Source organism: Balaenoptera ricei, chromosome 2 (assembly GCF_028023285.1).
Source record: "Balaenoptera ricei isolate mBalRic1 chromosome 2, mBalRic1.hap2, whole genome shotgun sequence".
Taxonomy (NCBI): domain Eukaryota; kingdom Metazoa; phylum Chordata; class Mammalia; order Artiodactyla; family Balaenopteridae; genus Balaenoptera; species Balaenoptera ricei.
Window position 1 is genome coordinate 101,474,951 of NC_082640.1, and position 23,259 is coordinate 101,498,209.

The following is a 23,259-nucleotide window of genomic DNA, read 5'->3' on the forward strand; positions in this document are numbered from 1 at the left end:
GAGCCATGGGTCTTTGGACAGAACCTTGGACCTCTTATATAGATATTAATTACCATATCTATTATTAAGATATGGTCATAGCAATTTGAGGGTTATGGAGATTACAACTCAGAGAAGTGGGAGTTGGAAGTATTCTTAGGCCCTAGGAATGACCACACGCCTACCTTTCAGAGTGCAACCTGATTGAGGGTGAAGACCAGGTGGAGGTAAATGGTGCCGTCTTTCCCAAGCCCTTTGTGGAGAAGCCAGTGAGTGCAGAGGACCACAATGTTTACATCTACTACCCCAGCTCAGCTGGAGGAGGAAGCCAGCGCCTCTTCCGTAAGGTATGGGACACATCTGGGCATTTGGGGAGGCAGAGAAGTAGAAGGGCGAGAATGAGGTTGTGGGGAGGGAAGCTGGAGGATTTGGGGACAAGTTAGAGGCAACTTTTTTTTTCCTTCCTTTTTCTCCTGAAGATTGGCAGCCGGAGCAGCGTTTACTCTCCTGAGAGCAGCGTCCGTAAGACAGGGTCATACATCTATGAGGAGTTTATGCCAACAGATGGCACAGATGTCAAGGTTATGGTGGATACAGGGATTTAAGAGGTTATAAATGTCTGGGTGGGGTGGGGTGCTTGGGAAGCAAGTGGAAGTGTATGGAAGTGGTCGTAGAAAATAAAGTATGAATGTGATTGGCTTTCATATGCAGGTAAAGGTAAGAAGTGGGGGAAGTAGGTATTTACATTGTCACTATCAGAGCAAGGGCAAGAGTGACATGGAAAATGGAATACTGTTGGTAAGTTATTCCTTAGTAAGGACTAGGCAATAGTTTTGGAGTCCTGTGGAGAAACCTTCATAATGATACTAGAGCTCAGTAAGAAAAATGTCAGTCTCTTTGTTCATAAAACTCGGGGATTTGTTTGTTTTGCTTTTGTTTTTGTTTACTGTGAAACTAGTCTACAGACATAGTGCTCATATTGTCTTCTCATATGCAGGGTGAGCTGTGGGCATACTCAGTGATGATATGTACCTGCAGGTGTATACAGTGGGACCAGACTATGCCCATGCTGAAGCCAGAAAATCTCCAGCTTTGGATGGGAAGGTCGAAAGAGACAGTGAGGGGAAAGAAATTCGATATCCAGTCATGCTGACTGCCATGGAAAAGCTGGTGGCCAGGAAAGTCTGCGTAGCTTTTAAGGTGGAGGAAGCCCCCCTTGGCGAAGGGGAGGGTGTGTGTGCGGGGTGGGGGTGGGGGGCGTGGTGGAGGGAGGGATACAGGAGAGGGGCTGTGGAATGAGGGGGGTGCTGAGAAGGAAGAGTGGCTCTCTTGTTCTCATCTTGCTTTTATCCCCTGCAGCAAACAGTCTGTGGTTTTGACCTCCTTCGTGCCAATGGTCATTCCTTTGTGTGTGATGTCAATGGCTTCAGTTTCGTCAAGAATTCGATGAAATACTACGATGACTGTGCCAAGATTCTGGGGTAAGGGACACAGTGGTCTGAGCTGGGGAGAATGGGCTTAAAGAAGAGAATTGGAAAGTTTTTACTTTATAGGCATGCCTTGTTTTATTGAGCTTCGCAGATACCGCGTTTTTTTACATATTGAAGGTTTGTGGCAACCTTGTGTCGAGCAAGTCTGTTGGCGCCATTTTTCCAACAGCATTTGCTTACTTCGTGTCTCTGTGTGACATTTTGGTAATTCTCACAATATTTCAAACTTTTTCACTATCATATTTGTCATAGTGATCTGTGATCAGTGATCTTTGATGTTACTATTGCAAAAAGATTACAACTTGCTGAAGGCTCAGATGATGGTTAGCATTTTTTTTTAGTAAATTTATTTATTTATTTTTTTATTTTTGGGTGTGTTGGGTCTTCATTGCTGTGCGCAGGCTTTCTCTAGTTGCGGCGAGCAGGGGCTACTCTTCGTTGTGGTGTACAGGCTTCTCACTGTGGTGGCTTCTCTTGCTTCAGAGCACGGTCTCTAGGCGCGCGGGATTCAGTAGCTGTGGCACGCAGGCTCAGTCGTTGTGGCTCACAGGCTCTAGAGCACAGGCTCAATAGTTGTGGCGCATGGGCTTAGTTGCTCCACAACATGTGGGATCTTCCCAGGCCAGGGATCGAACCCATGTCCCCTGCATTGGCAGGCAGATTCTTAACCACTGTGCCACCAGGGAATCCCTATGGTTAGCATTTTTTAGCAATAAAGTATTTTTTAATTAAGATATGTACATTTTTTTAGACCTAATGCTATTGCACACTTAATATACTACAGTATACTGTAAACATAACTTTCATATGCAGTGCGAAACTAAAAAACTCATGTGACTCACTGTATTGCGATATTCACTTTATTGTGGTGGTCTGGAACTGAACTCACAATATCTCCGAGGTATGCCTGTATTTTAAATATTGTAAAAATGGTTTAAAAGTGAAAAAGGTGGGAATGCCCTGCCGGTCCAGTGGTTGGGACTCCGAGCTTCCCCTGCAGGGGGCACAGGTTCAATCCTTGGTCGGGGAACTAAGATCCTACAAGCCATACAGCGCAGCCAAAAAAAAAAAAGAATATAGGGCTTACCTGGTGGCGCAGTGGTTAAGAATCCGCCTGCCAATGCAGGGGACACGGGTTTGATCCCTGGTCTGGAAGATTCCACATGCCACGGAGCAACTAAACCCGTGCACCACAACTACTGAGTCTGCGCTCTAGAGCCCACGAGCCACAACTACTGAAGCCTCAGTGCCTAGAGCCCATGCTCTGCAACAAGAGAAGCCACTGCAATGAAAACCCACGTACTGCAAGGAAGAGTAGCCCCCACTCGCCGCAGCTAGAGAAAGCCCCCGTGAAACAACGAAGACCCAACGCAGCCAAAAATAAAATAAATTAAAAAAAATATATATAGTTAAAGCCCCTACATACCCCTTACTAATTATATCCCCTTCCCTCCCACCCCCCAGAGGTAACCAGTCCTTTATTTGGTCATTCCCATTTATATATTCATATTTTTTTTTTACATATATGGGGTGGTTTTTGCATGTTTTTAGATTTTATATTAATGTATTTTTCAACTACTTGTTAGTTTTTGTGAGCTTCATTCATATATGTAGTTCTGGTTCATTCATTTTCACATGGCTTCTTTGCATTTCTCCTTCTAGGAACACCATAATGCGGGAGCTTGCCCCGCAGTTCCAGATCCCATGGTCCATCCCCACAGAGGCTGAGGACATTCCCATTGTCCCTACCACATCTGGCACTATGTGAGCAAAAGTAAAAGTTAAAAATCTGGAGTAACCTACTTAAGGCATCTGTGTCAGACCAGTGGTTACTTCCTGACCCTGTGCCATCTGACCAGTGGATCCTACCTTTATTCCTAATCTCAGATAGTTTTTCCTCTGTTCTTTGACCTATTGGGTAGGATGAAATGGGAGGCGGTGTGGGGTGGGATTGGGGAGAGGCTCTAACAACATTCCCTATCTTAGGATGGAACTTCGTTGCGTCATTGCAATTATCCGTCATGGAGATCGTACCCCCAAGCAGAAGATGAAGATGGAAGTGACACACCCAAGGTGGGCAGAGTATCCTAATCTAGACAAATAGGTTTTTGTGAGGGAAATGGGGAGGGGTACCTCCCAGAGGCTCTTGTCTGTCTCAGCCCATACTGAAGCTTCTCCTTATTTCTTCAGGTTTTTTAGTCTATTTGAAAAACATGGTGGCTACAAGACAGGGAAATTAAAACTGAAGCGGCCCGAGCAGCTACAGGTAAGGTGATGAATCTGGCTGGGAGGAGCAGTGCTACAGAAAGATAGAGGGTATGGGATTGGGGGCCTCAGTGAGAGACCAGGATGAAAGCCTAACCAGCCAGGACTTGGCCTCCTGCACGGATACCCTGTTCTTTCCTCCAGGAGGTGCTGGACATCACAAGGCTGCTATTGGCTGAACTGGAAAAAGAACCAGGTGGTGAGATTGAGGAGAAGACTGGGAAACTGGAGCAGCTGAAATCTGTGCTGGAGATGTGAGAAAGGGAATAGGAAAGGGGGGCCACTAGCAGTGAGAATTGGGTGCTGGGGTAGAAAGTAAACTGTGAGTTTATCCTGCAGGTATGGTCACTTCTCAGGCATCAACCGGAAGGTGCAGTTAACTTACTACCCTCATGGAGTAAAAGCTTCTAATGAGGGGCAAGGTAAGATGTAATACCCACTTCCCATTACCACTCACATCTTTTATTCTTGAACCCTTAGATGACCTCTATCCCAAATTACCTTTCCGGGCTCCTCAGAAGACCTAACGTTTAGATGTCCCCAATATTTTCCTTAGATCTAGACCTGTTCACTGCCCCTTATTCCCGCAGATCCACAGGGGGAGGCTCTGGCCCCATCCCTATTGCTGGTACTGAAGTGGGGTGGAGAACTGACCCCTGCTGGCCGTGTTCAGGCTGAGGAGCTGGGGCGAGCTTTCCGCTGCATGTACCCTGGAGGACAGGGTGAGTGTTTTGTAAATACCTAGCAGAGCTGAGATAAGATGATTAGAGAATAAGTTGGGGAAACAAGGGACAGAGACAATAGGGAAGTCAAAGGGGAAATGAGCATTCGTGGGTATTTATAGCCATCCATTCCTGGTCTTCCCCTTTGCCCCCAGGTGACTATGCTGGCTTCCCTGGGTGTGGGCTGCTTCGCCTCCATAGCACCTTCCGCCATGATCTCAAGATTTATGCCTCTGATGAGGGCCGTGTCCAGATGACTGCTGCAGCCTTTGCTAAGGTGCACACTACAGTTCTCCCACAGTCCCAGCTTCCATTAGGTAGAGAAGCAGAGTTTGGAGAACTAGTTGGAAATTTCAGAGTGTTTGTGTGCCAACTCAGAGAAGTTTCTGCTTGTGTCTGACTGCATTCTTTTTTTTTTTTTAATTGGGGTATAGTTGCTTTACAATGTTGTGTTAGTTTCTACTGTACAGCAAAGTGAATCAGCTGTATGTACTGACTGCATTCTATACTACTGAGAATAATTAGTGGGGTGGGCCCCTTGACCTATACCCCAACTCCCAAGCCAGCTCTCATTTGATCTCTGGGACCATCGAGGCCTAGGGGAACTAGACTGGAAGGAAAACTAATAGATTTTGTGCTTCCCCTCCAGGGCCTTCTAGCTCTAGAAGGGGAGCTGACACCCATTTTGGTACAAATGGTGAAGAGTGCCAACATGAACGGGCTCTTGGACAGTGATGGCGATTCCCTGAGCAGCTGCCAGCACCGGGTGAAGGCTCGGCTGCACCACATTTTGCAGCAGGATGCACCCTTTGGCCCTGAGGATTATGATCAGGTCAGGCTCTCCTAGACTTTGTGCCCAACACAACCCAATCCCCAAATCCTAGAATTCTAAATAATAGTAATGAGTAATGGTACTTACTATGTGCCAGGCACTGTTTTATGTGCTCTTCCATGTATTGTATCATTTAATCCTTACCCTTTGAGATAAGTGTGGGTCCACAATCTGTCATCCACAGTTTTGGAAATGAAAAAGATTTTTATAACTTTGCCACCAAGATTCGTTTGACAGCAAAACCCGACATGGTAAGACTCTTTCTAATCCCCATTTATCCCATCTAGTGTAAATAGTTATACATTTTGCTACAGAAATAGAAAAGTTGTTTGGTTATGTCCTAGGCCCTGCTGGAGGTATTATCTAACATGTGGCGTATGCACCGTATTAACTTCTTAAAGTCCCAAGAATTCTCAATTCCAAAACACAGCTGATCCCAAGGATTTTGAATGAAAGGATGTTTCAGTTTATCTGTTGCTGTATAAAAAACTACCCCAAAACTCAGTAACTTAAGACAAAAACCATTTTATCACCTTACAGCTCTAGGCTCAACTAGTCTTCCCTAAAATTGCCCAGCTGCTGTCCAGATGTTGGGGCTGGAACCATCTGGAGGCTCAACTGGGATGCTAAGATGGCTGGGCTCTCTCCCTCCTCGTGATGTCCCTGTCCCTGTAGTCTCAGAGCCTCTCCTCTCCATGTGTTTTTCCCATGTGGTTTTTCCAGCAGACCAGGGATCAAATCCATGCCCCCGGCAGTGGAAGCATGAAGTCCTAACCACTGGACCATCAGGGAATTCCCCAGACGGATTTCTTAAATAGTAGCTTAGGACTCCCCCATAGCAGAAACTTTCAAGCTTTTTTAAAGTGTAGGCCCAGAATTAGCACAGTATAACCTTGTTATTTTTTGTTGGTTAAGCAGTCACAGGGCCAGCCCAGATTCAAGGGAAGGGGAATGTGACAAAGAATTAATGGCCATCTTTAATCCACTGTAAGAACTGTGGACCGGTACTACTTCCCCCCCCCCCCCCCCACTTTACAGACGAGGAAGCCTAGGCTCAGAAGAATTTAAGCAGCCTTTCCAAGGTCACCCAAGGAATCTTAACTAGAGAGCCCAGGCTGTTAGCCACTACAATATACTGCCTCACAGTATTAATCACAGTGGATGCCACTACCCAAGCCATCCTTTTTCCTTTTTCCTATGTATCCATGCCATGATTGACTGGGGATCATGTGCCAGACCGTGATTTTCTACCATCCTCCTACTCACAGCTCCTCATTTCATAACTGCTGTGTAACCATTTTTGATAGATTCTTAAATAAGCAAAGTAGCTGAGCACATTGACTAGAGAATGGCATTTTCTGTGTTCTTCTCTGAGCAGGCCTTGATAAAGGGGCAGGACCTTGCTGCCTTATTTTCCAATCCATTGCTCAATGTCAAATCCAAAAAAGCTAAGGTATCTTTCCTTTTTCCTTGCTTCCTTTTGCCAGCAAGAATGGAACTTGTGAGGACCGAGGTAGAATGAGTACATTCAACCTGCAATCTCCTTCCCCCTCCCCATTCTTCATTGACTGTGACCATCCTAAATGCTTGAGTTGGAACTTAGTTCTGAGACAGCACCTCTACTCTAGATTCAAGCTAGCATCTTGTTTAGAGGAGTAAGATAGTTATGTCTATCGCCCACTCATGAAAACATTCTGTGGGGATTTTGGTTTAATCTGTATTCCTCAGCATTTTCCGTGCTTATTTTAGAACCCCCAAGAAAAGAACCTAGATCTATTTTATTTCCTCTGACTCCAAGACTTTTAAGATGACCCATTCTTAGATGACTGTGTGCTAGAGCAGTCCCCTCATCTGAACTGCTAGTGTTCCCAGTAGCCTAAGAATGCTTGTTGGGTGAGCCAACAGACAGAGCTTATTTTCCAGGCAGTCTCTCTGTAATAAGCTCACAGCAATCTAGGCAACTGGCACTGAACCTGTCTTGCTTTTCATCTTTCTATTCTCCACAGCTGGCTCCCACTGGAAGCACTTCCCTACTCAACTCCATGGCTATAATCCAGAATCCTGTGAAGGTCTGTGATCAGGTATTTGCCCTGATTGAAAACCTCACTCACCAGATCCAGGAACGGATGCAGGACCCCAAGTCTGTAGGTGGGTTTGAATACTACTATCTTCCTTTCAAGATTTTGGGTATGGATGGGTTCCTCAGACAATCCTGTGTCCTCTCCTAAGTGTCTGAGACACGTCATCCTCATCTCTCTGGTTCTGCTTCAGATTTGCTAGGGTCTTTTGTTAGAGGTGAAGCCTTTGGCTCTGTCTGACTGTCTGTCTTCCTTCCAGACCTGCAGCTTTACCACAGCGAGACACTAGAGCTAATGCTACAGCGTTGGAGCAAGCTGGAGCGTGACTTTCGACAGAAGAGTGGGCGCTATGATATCAGTAAGATCCCTGACATCTATGACTGTGTCAAGTATGATGTGCAGCACAATGGGAGTCTGGGACTTCAAGGCACAGCAGAGTTGCTCCGTCTCTCTAAGGCACTGGCTGATGTGGTCATTCCCCAGGTGTGTCTCACATAAGGGATGGAGCCTGGGGCTAGGGGCACTGCGGAAGGAAGGAGAGAAAAGGCAGGAAGGAGGGGCGGTGTGGGAACCAGGGGAAGGAAACTTAGAGAAGGAATTAGTTGTTACAATTAGAGCTACAATCCTGGCTCTGAGGAAGCCCAAGAGGCTAACTGAGGAAAAACCTGGAGAGGGGGAATGTGGTGATTTTGGAAGAAGCCCTAGACCTGAGGTGAAGACAGGCATGATCTTGGACCTGGGAGAATGAGGCAAGAAGAAAACAAGATTCATTGAGGTGCTTATTCCTGGCCTGTGGCCCCTAGGAGTACGGGATCAGTCGGGAGGAGAAACTGGAAATTGCCGTGGGCTTCTGTCTTGCACTGCTGCGGAAGATACTACTTGACCTGCAGAGAACCCACGAGGATGAGTCTGTCAACAAGCTGCACCCCCTGTGAGGGAGGGCTGGGCGGGGCGCTGGATGGAGGGAGGGGCATGTCAGGGAGCTCTTGGGGGAGCCCAGGCTGGGACAGCTTGGGGAACCGAGAACGGAAGCGGTCCTGGGATGGAAAAGAGAGGGAAGTCTTTGAGGCGGGAGGAGGGAGTTTGTGGAGGGCCGAGAAGAGGACTGGCTGACAGTGTGAGTAACTTAGCTGCTGTCTCAGGTACTCCCGAGGAGTGCTCTCCCCAGGCCGCCATGTTCGAACACGTCTCTACTTCACCAGTGAAAGCCATGTCCACTCCCTACTCAGTGTCTTTCGTTATGGGGGACTTCTTGATGTAAGGATCCTTTTTCCTTCAGCCTATGAATGTCTTTTCCCAGCGTTCTTTTACTCTCCTCCTCATGCTTCTTTTTTACCGCAAGCTTCCTCTGTTCTCCTCGTCTCCCTGCCCATTCCCTGACTCCCTCGTCCTTGGGCATTAGCTTACCTCTTCTTGTGTTCGGTAGGAGACCAAGGATGCACAATGGCAGCGAGCTTTGGCTTATCTTAGTGCCATCTCAGAGCTCAACTACATGACCCAGATTGTCATCATGCTTTATGAAGACAACACACGGGTGAGGAGCTAACAGGGGGAGGTGAGGAAAGGGCCCCTTCTTTCTTCTCCATCCCCTTTTAGGGAAAAACTTTTTTATGCTTAGAATCTGTAGAATCCAGTTAGGTGTGGTACCTAGGTGCAGCATGATAGAGAACATCCAGGAGGTTCCTCCTGGAACAGAAAGCATGTTTTGGGTTGGTGTTGAGCCAGAGAGATACCAGAGAACATAGCTCTGGCATTAGGGAGGGTATGGGATTTGAACAATGTTACAATGAGTCTTTTTCTCTCAAACATTGTTACACATATACCTTCTTCATCTGGCTCCACAAAGATATCTTTAAATGTGCTGCTGTATGCACTGTAGCAAAGCTGAATTCCTGTGGGAGATGGATAGGGAGGGGGGCAGTTGTAGAACTGGAAGTTGGCAAGTCCTGTGGAGGTTGAGAGTATGAGGATCCTGTAACACTAGACTGTAGATAAAGGGAGCTATTACTGTAGAGGGGTGTAAGACACTGAAACCTCAGCCCTGGGAGGATGTGTCCTCTTGAGTTCCTCTCTGTTGTCCCTGCCTGGTCTTCCACCACCATGTCCAGCTTCTCCAACTGCCCTTTCATCTGGTGATGCCCTAAAGGATCCCTTATCAGAGGAGCGGTTCCATGTGGAGCTGCACTTCAGCCCTGGAGTGAAAGGTGTCGAGGAAGAAGGCAGTGCCCCACCTGGCTGTGGATTCCGTCCAGCCTCTTCTGAGGTGGGTCAGAGTGCTGGGATTTGGGACTGGAGGACTTAGGAACCAAGTGATGGGAAACTCGGGAACAGTACAGGGAGGTTAAAAGGGTTGGGGAGAATTGGATTAGGAGGCTGGAGACCATTAACACCTCTCCTATCTATGCCTGTTGTTGGGTAGAATGAGGAGATGAAAACAGACCAAGGCAGCATGGAGGACCTGTGCCCGGGGAAGGCATCAGATGAGCCAGACCGAGCATTGCAGACCTCACCCCAGCCCTCTGAGGGCCCTGGCCTCCCAAAGAGATCACCCCTCATTCGTAACCGCAAAGCCGGCTCCATGGAGGTAATGGGAGGGGCTTGGGAGAAAGAAGTGGTGGAAGTGCTCATAGGACAATATCCATGAATCTCTGAATCCCCTCAGTGGAATTCTTAGGACCTTAAACAGAGTCTTCCTGCCCCTGATGGATATGTTTTACTTAATCTCTCTTTCACAGCTGGTCTCCCAGGAAAGCTCCTCTAAGCTGGTTGCTACTTCTGAGGTTAAAGAGATGCCAGTGAGGGGTGCCTGAGAGATAAGGACTTTTAGAGATGAGATTGAGGAGGAGGCCTCTGGATGAATTTGAAAAGGCAGTTCTTTAAAAGGAAATATAGTAGAAAAGCATGTACTCTGGGCTGAAATCCCAGTCTGATAATCAGACGCTCTGTGATCTTGGACAGGTACCTTCTCCAAGCCTAAATTTTTTTCATCTGTAAAATATAAGTAATACTCACCATATAGATGCTTAGTAAACAGTAACAATGATAACAATACAGTCGATATTGAAGGCCAGGCTCCCTCCATCTCTTTGTTGTCTTGGGTAAATATTAAAGCTCAGATTGTAGTAAATATCACTTTACTAAAAATGGCACTTTAATTTAACCCCTTTAGGGTTATCTGTACTCTCATCCCAGAAAGGGAATCAAGTCTCGAGGTCTATCTGTCTCCCCTTTGTTCTGATGAGGTTTATCAGTCTGGGCCTGGGTTCTCCTAGTCCTGGTTCTATTTCTCTAGCCTAGAGGAAAGGACTGTTGTAAATCTCACATTGTGTCCTGGAGTAAAAACCAAAGTTTTGGTCTTTTCCTGGAGAGATCCTTTCCCTCTTTGGCCCAGTGACACTCTTTTTGACCCCATGATTTATCCCTGTCTCAGGGACCATGACTGTTTTGGGTCCTGCTTTGACAGATGAGTCTGTCTTGAGTTCACTTGGCTTGGTGCCTGCTCTCTGTCTTAAAGGAATCGGTCTTTCCATTTTGAAATATCTCAGAAGAATCTATAACTAGCTTACATAGGTTCAGCCAGAGGTTTATGGTTCAGATTTTGGAGAATGCTGAGAAGACAAACTGCAGTCTCTCTTCTAGACTCATCCTTTTCTTCCTGATTATTTTAAGATGGACTTGAGGTCATGAATACTCAGAGTTTCCTTAGGTGGGGTATGCATCATTTTTTCTTTGAGGTGTAAGTTAACTTAGTATCCATAGTACATTAGTACACTGCAGACTCATGTGAATAGATCAAATGGACAGAATGACATATGATCTTCCATTAATAAACTGCTCCTCCACATCCAGTGTCTTCCCCATTCACATCATCTGCCAGTCTCTGGCACTATTATGTTGGACCCCCTTTTTTCTTCTGATTTAAGCAGTCAAGAGACAGGCAAAGCAGAGCTCTCAGTGTATCATCTCTCAGACTTGATGAAATTGACTTCTTTCAGGCCTATAGGAAGCTTTCTGTTGTAATCAGATTTCTTCCTCTCAGTTACTAGTGCTGCTTATACCATGGCTACCCAGGATGATGGTTGCCCAAGATATGCTCCTCAGCTTTGCAAGAAAAATCTTCTCTCTGCTCTTTGGTCATACAACCTTTTAATATTAATATTTCCTCTCCGTGTTCTATAAGTACAGGCATTGGTAGTCTTATTCTTATCAACTACGACCCTTCTTTCCATCCCTTCTTCTCCTCTTGTCATCTTATATTTTTGGACTGGTTTAGAATACAAAATCTGTGACCTTCAGAGCAGCTATGCCCTAGGCAATCATCCTCTCCAGCCTTACAACTGCCTCTGCCCAGTGGGCCCAGGGCTTTTGGGAACCTGTGGGTGTAAGGAGCCGTGACCGGCTTTCCACCCGGTCTGATTGCAGGTCATGAACATGCAGTGCACGGGGAACCTGGACCTGATCCCCTTGCGGGGACGGCGCCGCCGGAGGTCAGGGGACCTCCCCCGGCCTTCCCCAGCCATCGGCCTACAGCCCCGGGCTGTGTCCACCACTCACCTGGCATCCTGCACACAGGTGTCCCTCCATACTTCATCTTCCCTTATTGCCTCTGTCTTTGCCTTTTGGGACTTAGGGACTCAGAACACTGTTGAGGGGTGTGTGTGTGTGTGTGTGTTTGTGTGGTGGGGGTTGTGTGATTGAGCCCTTGTGGGCTTTTCAGAAATCCATTTCATGTCTCCAGGAGTGGAGGGGAGGGCTTCTGGTTCAGATAAGAAACTGAGTATGGCTGCCATAGCCACAGCTGTCCTGGAAAGAAGAGAGCGTAGCCAGACTCCTTATTGTGGCTGAGCTATTGTGATTTGCTTTCTGAGTTCTGTGGAGGGATATAAAAGATTAAGGTACCCTGCCCTGCTAAGCACTGAGAATGGTTGAATGATGATTTCTCAGATTTGGGATTAGAGGGCTGTAGGGACAGGCATCTTGGAAATAGAAGTGCTTTCTAGTATAGAAGGATTCCCTGGACAGTTTCCTCTGTAAAGTATACTCTTAGACTTTGCATTCTTCTTCTTCATAAAAATCCTTAAACTTCCTGACACTGCTTGGTTTTGTAGGGGCAGGGATTCAGGACCTCAGTTGAGGTGGCAAAACGGTAATTAACATAGAGTCCTTTTTCTCCAGGTGCTTTCTGAGACCTCATCCTCGAGGCCTGGTGGTTACCGACTCTTTTCATCTTCACGGCCACCAACGGAGATGAAGCAGAGCGGCCTAGGTACGGTTTTCCAGCATCTCTCATCTGTTGTTGGGAAGGGGTGTCTGTCTGTTCTTTAGAGTTTTATTGTGGGGAACCTTAGTCATGGGAGTTGGGGTCATCTAGTCAGTGGAATTGTTGGGCGGGGCTAGGGAGGATGAATTGGGAGAAGCCACATGTAGGTGTGAACTTTGATCCCAGATGATTGTTTGCATTCCAGGAAGGTGTCTGTCTTTTGGTTTTTCTACACAACCCCCATTTCTCTGGCTGAAGGGCATTTTTCGGGCTTCCCCTCTTACTCCTTATCTGTCCCTTCAGTCTAGCCCAGACATTTAGGGTCCATGGAGACTCTGACTCTTCAGAGTTATCAGAGACAAAGCTATAAATAGAGGCACTCGTGAGATGCTCCCTTCCCCCAGTAACGGTCATATTCCTCATTTGGAGAACTTGTGCCATGTCTTCCTTTGAGACCTGTGTTTATTACATCCTTGCTCTGGCCCCTGCTACCTCCATGCCCTCCCCTTCATCCTCTCCTAATCCTGTAATTCTTTTTCCTTCCTTCCTGAAAATTGAGGGACAAATCTGAGACTGGTGTAGTGGCAGAGGCTTCTCTCAGGACTTTGAGGGAATGTCTCTTGATTTTTTTGATTCCTGGAGAGGGGTGGAGAACATCATTCAACCTTTCCTAAGAACACAGACTGCAGGAAGGACCAAGCCTCAGAGGGTATTGTATTCTTTGGGAGTGGGGAGGGGTCCTTGGGAGGGACTATCTTTGAACACAGCGCCTGTGAGCCAGTAACCAGAACTGGCAGGTAGAGACAGTGGTGTGGGGTCTAGACTGGGTCCCCTGGCTCTTTCTATCTTGTCCTATTATTCTCTCCATTTAGCTCCTTTCATTTTTCTGTTACCTTTCTCCTTGGCACCCAATTTCTTGGCCCCAAAACGGTCAGCATTTGGTTACCAGCAATGGGAAGAAAGGTTTTTGGTAATTTTCCAGGCTAATTTTATGGGAGTAGCTTGCCTTCTAGATTCTTAAAATGAGGTAGATGGTTTGGTGCATGAAAAATAAATGACAAATGTCTAGATCTGTGATATGGACTTCTTTTCCCAGAAACCCCAGTAGAGAATAGGTTTCAGGTAGGTGGGAAAGAGGATAGGTGTGTCTGGCCCAGTTAAGGGGGAGTGCTGTCAAGAACAAGGCAGAGGCATGAGTCTGGTTGACAGATGGTGGTGGTAAGGTAAAGTCTACCCCCTGAGATGATCCAAGACTGGACACGGCAGGATTGGTGGGACTACGCCAGAAAATTATTTCGTGGAGGAAGTAAATGTAGAACAAAGCTTGGGGGTGGCCTGGGATACAGCCAGCTAGTTCCAGCTTCTCTGAAAAAAGCAGACATATTTAGCAACCCTTATTTCTCTCTGGAACTCTATTCTTGAGCTTGTTTGAACATGAAAGGTCGGAGAAATTGCTGCGTAGAGGAGTGGTCCTCAATTCCAGGGTGGAAATTATCAGCCATCTGAACTTCTTGATTTATGTGGTGACCCTGAAATGCTGGGACCCCTGAAACCATATCCCTTCTTTGTGGGCTCAAAGGAAACTGACCTCTCCACTCTGTCCATTTCCCCTATGAATGTTAAGTTCCCAAGTCAAACCCAGGGTCTTGGCTAAGATGGATTTGGAAGTAGAGGAGAAAATCCCACAAACTGGAGTGTTAATCTTGTTTCCTCCTGCCCATTCTCTCCTTGTGGGCTATAGTAGGAGACGGGACCATGGGAGTCCCAACCCTACTGTCGATCAGATACTTGGGACAGTGACTAGCTTGATTTATTTGCTTCAGGGATTTTTCAAGTTTTATTTACTCCACTTACTGTCAAGAGTTCTCTTTGCTTTCTTTGAACTTATGTGTGTGGGCATCTGGCTTTGAGCATAGGACTTAGAAGGCAATAAACTTTCGAGAGTAGAAAAAAAACATCTTTTTCGCTGTTCTCTGTTCACGAGGTTCTCCTGAGTACGGTGTTCAGCGGTTAGGAGGCATGTTCTACATATAATCACCTGACCCTTCACATGCCTTTCAATTTGTGTCCATTTTCACTTCAGAAACAATGCTCTGTTTCTTCTTGATGAAAAAAATTACTATTTCTTTTCTAACTGAACACGGTTGATCCTGAGTCCGGAGACCTGGATTCTAGTCCAGCTTAGCTCCTAACAAACTGTATGACCTTGAACAAATGAGATCCCTTTTGAATGTCAGTTTCTTCATCTCTAAAATAAGAAGGCTGAACTGGATGATCTTTGAATCCATTCCAGCTTCAAAAACTCAGTGAGTCTCATACTTTCTTGGGAAAGGTAGAAAGGTCTAAGGGAAAATAGAAGGGAGGGAATGTTGGATGAAAAACTTAGGAGGAATTGGAACTTATGAGGACTTCGAATTTGAGTTGAGTACTCTAAACTTAGTCTCTAGTTTCAGTCAAAGTTTCTTTCCTTTTAAACAAATAAGGGACTCAATTTCTGGGTTCTTCAAACCCTATGTCCAGCATAAGGAGCACTGAATTAAATCTAGGGAGATCTAGAGGAATCTACCTATTCTTTGAGCATTCCTGAGAGCCACCTAGAGAGCACAGTTTATCCCTTTCAGTAGCTTTGAGTCCCCTAATATGACTAACCCTGTATTTGTAGTGGCCTCTTGTATCTGCCAAGTAGACTTTCAGGAGCATCCTCACTTTGCTTGCCCAGTGTGGCTGTGGACAGTAGTGAAAGCTGTTTGTGGTTATGTCAAGTGGCCACGTGGTGGTGGCTCTGAATGGTTATGTGCGTGTGTCCTGATGTTGTCATGTGAAATTGTGCGTACTTCTGTGTGGTAATTGCAGCTTTGCGTGGCTACTAATGCACTCCCGGCCTTGCAGGCTCACAGTGCACGGGGCTGTTCAGCACCACAGTGCTGGGCGGCTCCTCCAGCGCCCCGAATCTTCAGGACTACGCCCGCAGCCAAGGCAAAAAGCTACCACCTGCCAGTCTGAAGCACCGAGATGGTATGTGGGTGGGTTTTGGGGGGCAACTCTTTTCTTCATTTGTCCGCCAGCAAGGACACAGCTCGAGAACAATTCATGCTTAAGATGGCGCTGACACTAGCCTTATGACAAGTTTTCTGCATCAGTTATAGAGGGGAGAAGGAACCAAGACCCCATCCACCCCTCCATTTGCATTACCTCTCACCATACAAATACTACTTATTTATGCTTATCCCTTCATAATCAGCCACATACAGCCCTGCTACATCAATTTACTCCACCTTTGTATTCTTTCCTGGATTCTGGCCTGTAGGGGTAGCGACCAAGGAGGATGATCCACGGTCAGGAAGAATGTAGTGGAGCCTCAATTAAAATCTAGGAAATCAGGGATGGGGAAGTTGTTCAGCCAAGGCAGGAAAAATGATATGGCAAGAGATTGGGGGACGTGATGAAAGTTTCTACAAAGATTTTATTTCTTTGTAAATGACCAGAAAGAGGATGTGGTGGTGAGATTAGGGTTGTTTGTGGGGCCGTATTATGGTAGAGATGACACACGGATTCCTGAGAGGAGATTATCCAAAGGAAAAGATTGAAATGTGGTAGTAAGGAATCTAAGGGGCGGGGGGAGCAGGTCGTATACTAACTGTAAAGAACAGAGTATATTGTGAGCAAATTCCAGAGCAGAGGGTGGGGACAGCGGTGGGTATAATCCCCGTGATGTCTTTTCTCCCCAGAGCTCTTGTTTGTCCCGGCCGTAAAACGATTTTCTGTGTCGTTTGCAAAGCATCCGACTAACGGTACGTTTGCTTCTGACTCAACGTCATTCCTCCTCACCATGTCACCTCCAGACACTTAACCTCTGAGTTCTGACACTGACTTTCCTTCTCCCTCCACTGTGTTGACGCCCTGCTGTCTCTGAACCACTCACTAATTGTTGCTCTTGGGATATATCACTTATTGTGACAGACCTTAGCCTTGGCTGCAGCCTGGCTGCCCGATTCCTGGGGCAACTCAAGGTCTTATTTCCATGGTCACCATCATCACCATTGTGTCACTTTTTTCAGCATCATCACCAAAACATGAATTAAACCTCTTCCTTTCCCATCACATGACTGCCAGGCTTTGTACAAACATGATAATGGTTCCCCTTCTTAGAAAGAGCATAGTATTACCTATATCATCCCCATTTCTTCTCTCTATTTGTTTCCCCAACTCCTCAGCTTATGTAATTTTGATCTTCCTGTTTTTTTCACCAGCTCTTTTGTTGGAGTGGATGACTAGTTTGCTTCCCTTTTGGAGCAGTGCTGCAGTTCCCAGTTCCCAAGCCTACCCATAAAGGCATTAGTCTTGAGTATATTGTTTTCCATCTCCATATTCCTGTCTCCTACCATTGTGTGTATTTTGTGTGGCTCTTGTGCTTCTGACATCTGCTTTACGTCACTACTAACCTAGGGTCTGGGCCTAGAAAACAGGAGTCCAGATTGATTTGGGATACAAGAAAGAACAAAAGGAGTAGGAGGTGGTAGGTACAGGAAAAAGAATTGTGCCTTGAGGGTTTACATGTGGTTTCCATGCAGCCCCAGCCTACTTATGGCACTACAGTCTCCGAGAAGGGGAAGTGAAGCGTTGAGATGTCTACTGGAGATTCCGGGGGAGCTTAGGAATAAATAATATTTCAAGAATACTGAAGAACAGGGTCTGCCCACACTAAGGTGGGAGAGTTTAGAGATCTGCGTAAACCCAAGACTGAAGGGCTGTGGTCTCTTTGTAGGGTATGGCAGAGGAACCCAGGACTTACACCTTGCTTTATCCTTTATATCCTTAGTTTATCTCTGCATTGTATCTTGTCTTCAAGGTAAATCCAGTTTTGTTAGATACGATTTTCTTCTGTTCAAGAGCTAAGACTCTGAGGGAGGTAAAATTAGCCTGGCTTCCTGGCTGAAAAAAATCTAGGTGCTGATCACCTGCTCCTTAGACAGTGGCAGCCGCTAGATTTTAGCCCAGTCAGGCCATACATCTCCACTAGGCACTGGTGAAATCTCCCTAGGTTGACTAGCTTATACTTGCTCAGTTTATACCCCTACCCACCACCTGCACTCCCATTTGTGCCTGTGACAGGAGCTTCCCATTCAGAGTGGTGTGACTGTGCCAGCACAGTTAGCTTCAAGCTCTTCTGGCCTTCGTGCCACAGTCATCTCCAGAGTAGACCCTCAGGCACCAACCCCAACACTACAGCCTGGGATTTGGACTTAGGAGACTTATTACTTAGGGTACAGAAGATGGTACTAGGAACTTGGGCCCCTGACATCAGAGCTAAATCACAACTCTCCTAACTCTTAGGCTCTGTGAGAAAAGATCCAAATTCCTCAAACAGATCCTCAAACCTATATATCTCTAGTTCCCTGAAGCCTTGGTTAGCAGCCTCACCAGTAAAGAAGAATTAATTCTACCAAAAGGGGGAGAGGAAGAAAGACCTGGACAATTATAGTGCAAGAGAGTAAATTCAAGATCTCCTCCAGCACCCTGCACACAACCTCAGGGCTCTGCTGGCCTTTGTTCTTCTTGTATTTGAGCTTGGAGGCTAAAGTGCCTGAGAAGCCGGAATCTGGGATCTAGGAGAGAAAGATTTGGAGCTATTATGTCTCTTGCTGAAGATTATCTAGATTTAATTTGGCCCTCAGGACAATATGAGGGCTCTACCCCATGGCCAAATGTTACTGGACTGACCCAGCAATTACAGAGTGGATGCTCTGTCTGCAATTGCTTGCAGCAGATTAGTCACAACAATGTGCCAGCCTACTGTCCATCACCACCATCTCTTTGCCATGATGTGTGGCTTTGAAATAGCAGCTGGAAAAACTGGACCTGGCTTTGGAAAGGAGGCAAGGCAGTGCTACTTCCTTGCTTTGATGGGAGAACACCCCTCAGCCCATCCCTGCCTCTATTCCTGATAAGCTTCTGTCACATCCTGTGACTACATCAAGTATATAAGTATGGCCCATTAGTAAACTGCACGCTGAACTTACCAAGGTGAACTAATATAGTGGGAAAGAGACTGTGTCTCTCCCTCATCCAGAATGTCAGAGTGTACCCACCAGATTTGCCAAGCTCATTCTCTTCTAGGGACCCACATAACTGTGTGACCATTGGTACAGAAATCTCTCTTGACATCCAGACTAAGGTCTCTGGAAACCATAGTCTCATGGGATCACCCTGTGGAGCCCATTCTGGTCTGGGAGTTCCGAGCAGTCATCCTCACCTACCTTGATCCTACTTTCTCTGTACCATATTCCTGTTATCAGTTAAGACCCCGTACCTTTTCCCCAAGATCTTTTTCCTACTGTTCCTCTTAAACCCCCTTCCACATGTCTTTCACTGCCTTCAACCGTTTGCAGCTGAATCGCATATATCCACAAAGTTTGCCAACCAGCTAAGATAATAAGTAGTTTCGGATTAAAGCTTTTCCACTCATCTAGCTGAACAAAGTGCAGTGAAACTCACCAGCAGTGGGAAGAAAATATAAAATTATCTCTTTTGGCTTCTATAATTGATACAATGTCCCCCCAAGACTTATGCAAACGTTTTTTAAAAAGTCTATGTATTTGAACAGGAATGAAGGATGATTAATCAATATTGGCATTTTCACATATTGATTCCATTTTTTACATGCTGTTTTAAAGGACACCTGGTTTCCTGCTAATCCATGTCAGTTACCTAACACAAGCCTTGTCTGTGGCTATCTTAGAGTGGTCCAGGGAGCCCGGCCTGAGTCCTTAGGAGCTTTTTTAGCTTAAAACTTTATCCTGATAACCTATACCACTCTTGACCCCCTTCTCTGAGTGACTTCAAATCTTTTCATCTCTATCCCAACCTCATAAATACATTCGTTTAAGAAACAAGCCCTAACTAGGGTTTGCCCAAGAATGATGGGGGACACTGGAGTTCCTAGCTACAGAACTGCCAGCTCACCCCATCCAGAATGATGTGACTGCTGTCTGCAAGCACTGACTGAATTGTGCACAACGAGAAAGGGGAGGGCCTGCTGTATGATGAGGTCTCACATGCCCCTTCTTCTAGACTCACTTCTTTTAGACTTCTTTTAGCATGATGCCAGTACTCTTCCCTGCAAGAGATGTCCCGTGGCTCTGACCATCTCTGCTTCTCTCTTAGCTCACCTTGGAGCTGAGTGGCCCCACCTCCCAGGAATACTTATGTCATCCAGTACCCCCCTCATTGTCTCTCCCTCTTCTCTCTCTTTATCTTTGTGCTTCCTGTCGTGGTTCCCCCAACCCCTCCAAGAGCTGCTGGATGACCAGCACCCTGTGGTCCGGTTGCTGCGTAGTTGTTCCTCTGACTGCACAGGGGGCTGGCCAGTCTCCTTGGATGCCACGCTGGCGCATCACCTGCACCAGTGCTCCTACCACCTGCGCCTCTTCCGGAACTGGCTGCGCTCAGGCCAGGATGATCCCGAGTGCCTCTACGGTACCCCCTGCCACCAAGCTGGCTGCTGCCACTACCCTGGCTGGGACTGACTGCTTTGCTTCTTGCACTTTTGGCAGGAGAGCCCACCTATTCCTTTCTCCTATTTACTCTAAGGTTGTGTGACTTGCATTTAGTTGCTTGAATGGGATTGGGGCCAGACTGCCTGGTAGCTGTAGCGTTGGCTGCTCCCCCCCTTCCTGTTCTCCTTCCTCACTGCCTCCTAATGTTACCTATTCCCAGTGCTATTCGGTACAGGCGTAGTCTCTTGCCCTGGAATCTATTCTTATCTCTATGACCCTCTACTACCACCATCTTCAAATCCAAATGTTTTTCTAGCTGTTCTGAGAAGCTGGAGACTGTACCTCTCCTGCCCTCCTGCCACTAGAGTACAGGGGGAAATTGAGGCACAGAGGTCTCAGTTGAATCCTTGAAGAAAACAAGGGCCGAAGGTTAGAAGATGGTCAGGTATAATCCTTTTGAGTTATATAGGTTTTAATCATTGTCAGACAGGAGGCTGTGTCTTGAATAGATATTGCTGTCCTGCCTACCTTTAATCCATTTAAGGAGATATAAAGGAAGCATAGGAAATATTGGGGACTAAAAAAGTGGTTGAGATGTATGCTTCTTGATCCTCTAATGGGGACATTTTTTTTTTTCATCAACAGGCCCTGGGATTAGAGTTACACATTTAGGTTTACCCTTCACCCTACAATGTAGATCTACATTGGAATTGTTGGGTTCAGAGCAGAGAATCAGTATTTATTCTTTTTTCTAGGGGGTTTGCCTCATTTTCCTGAAGGAATAGAGAAATACTAGCAAGTCTGGGGTCTTCAGTGAGAGCAGAGGAAAGAAGCTTTGAAGTGATGAAAATAACCAAGAAAGAACTTCCATCCCCCAACCTGTTCATACATGTGGTTTTCCTGAGCTGAGCTTCATGTGTATTGCATGCCCTCCAGCTTCCAATATTCTAGCCTTTCTACCCATATCCTAAATCTGCATGAACCCCTCCTCAGATCCCAAACCCTCCTCCTTAATCTGGTTCTCGTGTACATGATCCCTGAAATCTGCTGTTTTTTCCCGGCTCCATGACCTCCCTACCTCTCATTTAGACCTACAATTTCACCCCTTACCTCTGGACCTTTTGTTTTATTTCCCCCAGAAAGTACAAGAGGAGTGTAGGTGCTTACCCTATTGGGATTCTGTTGATTTTTCCATGGAATATTGCAGGCTTTCCATAGGTAGGATAAGAGGTGATTTGATTCACCCAGAGGCCTTAGCAGGAAGACTTTTTAGGAAATCTGGAGGTGACAGAAATAGACTCCTGTAGGGGCTCTAAAGAGTTCCCTCTCCTGAGAATCTTGGATACCCCACACTCCAAAAGCCACAGACACTCCTGATGGTTCTCAGGGACCCTCCATGCTTCCTTGGCCAGTTGGGGTATATCCAGCAGGAATAACACTGACTTTGCCCATCTCTTTTCTAACAGGATTTGAAGGGTGCTCCATGGTGCCTACCATTTACCCCCTGGAAACACTGCATAATGCCCTTTCCCTGCGTCAAGTGAGTGAATTCTTGAGTAGAGTCTGCCAGCGCCACACTGATGCCCAAGCACAGGCATCTGCAGGTATGGAGAATACTCTTATCTTGTACCACTATCTCTGCCCCAACTCCCATGCTTCCTAGAACATGAGTAATAAATTAAAAAGATAGGCACTCTGAAAAAGTAGACTTGAAAAAATGTTTAATTGCATAGGTTAACTCAAAAGCATAGAACTATCACTCCTTCCAAAGTTAACTTATAAATTTAATGTGATCTCAGTAAGAATAGTACTGTTTTTCTAAAGTCAGACAAATTGATTTTGAAGTTGTCATTAAAAAAAAGAACAAGCAAGAATAGCCAAGGAAATCTTGAAAAGAAGAGCAATGAAGTCATGCTGGCCCTACCAGATTTTAAAACATTTTATAAAACTTCTATAATAAAAACAGTGTAGTATTGGTACATGAATAAACAGAGACCAAGCAAACAAAGTAGAAAATCCAGAAATAGTTGAAGTTAGCGTTTCAAAATACTAGGGGAAAGACAGCCTTTAAGAAATGGAGTTGGAAAGTTAGTAGAAGGAAAGAAATCATAAAGATCAGAGCAGAAATAAATGAAACAAACAAAGAAAACAGTAGCGAAGATCAATAAAACTAAAAGCTGGTTCTTTGAGAAGATAAACAAAACTGATAAACCCTTAGCCAGACTCATCAAGAAAAAGAGGGAGAGGACTCAAATCAATAAAATTAGAAATGAAAAAGGAGAAGTTACAACAGACACCGCAGAAATACAAAACATCCTAAGAGACTACTGTAAGCAACTCTATGCCAATAAAATGGACAACCTGGAAGAAATGGACAAATTCTTAGAAAGGTATAACCTTCCAAGACTGAACCAGGAAGAAATAGAAAATATGAACAGACCAATCACAAGTAATGAAATTGAAACTGTGATTAAAAATCTTCCAACAGACAAAAGTCCAGGACCAGATGGCTTCACAGGTGAATTCTATCAAACATTTAGAGAAGAGCTAACACCCATCCTTCTCAAACTCTTCCAAAAAAATTGCAGAGGAAGGAACACTCCCAAACTCATTCTATGAGGCCACCATCACCCTGATACCAAAACCAGACAAAAGATACTACACAAAAGAAAATTACAGACCAATATCACTGATGAATATAAATGCAAAAATCCTCAACAAAATACTAGCAAACAGAATCCAACAACACATTAAAAGGATCATACACCATGATCAAGTGGGATTTATCCCAGGGATGCAAGGATTCTTCAATATATGCAAATCAATCAATGTGATACACCATATCAACAAACTGAAAAATAAAAACCATGTGATCATCTCAAAAAAAAAAAAAATGGAGTTGGGGGACTTCCCTGGTGGCACAGTGGTTAAGAATCTGCCTGCCAATGCAGGGGACATAGGTTCGAGCCCTGGTCTGGGAAGATTCCCACGTGCAACTAAGTTGCGGAGCAGCTAAGCCCGTGAGCCACAACTACTGAACGTCATGAGCCACAACTACTGAAGCCTGCACACCACAACTACTGAAGCCTGCATGCCTAGAGCCCATGCTCCACAACAAGAGAAGCCACTGCAATGAG

The 23,259-nt window shown here is 45.7% G+C and overlaps 1 protein-coding gene across 17 annotated transcripts in view; it reads left to right on the top strand.

Moving 5' to 3' along the window:
* Positions 1 to 23,259, top strand: part of PPIP5K1 (diphosphoinositol pentakisphosphate kinase 1) — a 43,017-nt gene that overhangs the window by 5,745 nt on the left and 14,013 nt on the right. For 4 of the 17 annotated variants that reach the window (XM_059913435.1, XM_059913436.1, XM_059913434.1 and 1 more), the window contains 25 exons: positions 172 to 326; positions 459 to 560; positions 1,018 to 1,179; positions 1,339 to 1,460; positions 3,132 to 3,233; positions 3,456 to 3,542; positions 3,660 to 3,735; positions 3,879 to 3,988; positions 4,074 to 4,156; positions 4,325 to 4,456; positions 4,612 to 4,733; positions 5,106 to 5,288; positions 7,295 to 7,436; positions 7,626 to 7,849; positions 8,170 to 8,297; positions 8,509 to 8,623; positions 8,793 to 8,900; positions 9,513 to 9,629; positions 9,786 to 9,950; positions 11,789 to 11,938; positions 12,542 to 12,632; positions 15,516 to 15,641; positions 16,355 to 16,417; positions 19,920 to 20,102; positions 21,589 to 21,726. In XM_059913435.1, coding sequence (XP_059769418.1) covers positions 172 to 326; positions 459 to 560; positions 1,018 to 1,179; positions 1,339 to 1,460; positions 3,132 to 3,233; positions 3,456 to 3,542; positions 3,660 to 3,735; positions 3,879 to 3,988; positions 4,074 to 4,156; positions 4,325 to 4,456; positions 4,612 to 4,733; positions 5,106 to 5,288; positions 7,295 to 7,436; positions 7,626 to 7,849; positions 8,170 to 8,297; positions 8,509 to 8,623; positions 8,793 to 8,900; positions 9,513 to 9,629; positions 9,786 to 9,950; positions 11,789 to 11,938; positions 12,542 to 12,632; positions 15,516 to 15,641; positions 16,355 to 16,417; positions 19,920 to 20,102; positions 21,589 to 21,726 — 3,186 coding nt within the window. The remainder of the gene's footprint in view (positions 1 to 171; positions 327 to 458; positions 561 to 1,017; positions 1,180 to 1,338; positions 1,461 to 3,131; positions 3,234 to 3,455; positions 3,543 to 3,659; positions 3,736 to 3,878; positions 3,989 to 4,073; positions 4,157 to 4,324; positions 4,457 to 4,611; positions 4,734 to 5,105; positions 5,289 to 7,294; positions 7,437 to 7,625; positions 7,850 to 8,169; positions 8,298 to 8,508; positions 8,624 to 8,792; positions 8,901 to 9,512; positions 9,630 to 9,785; positions 9,951 to 11,788; positions 11,939 to 12,541; positions 12,633 to 15,515; positions 15,642 to 16,354; positions 16,418 to 19,919; positions 20,103 to 21,588; positions 21,727 to 23,259) is intronic. The other 13 variants (XM_059913437.1, XM_059913442.1, XM_059913438.1 and 10 more) reach the window with 13 other exon arrangements.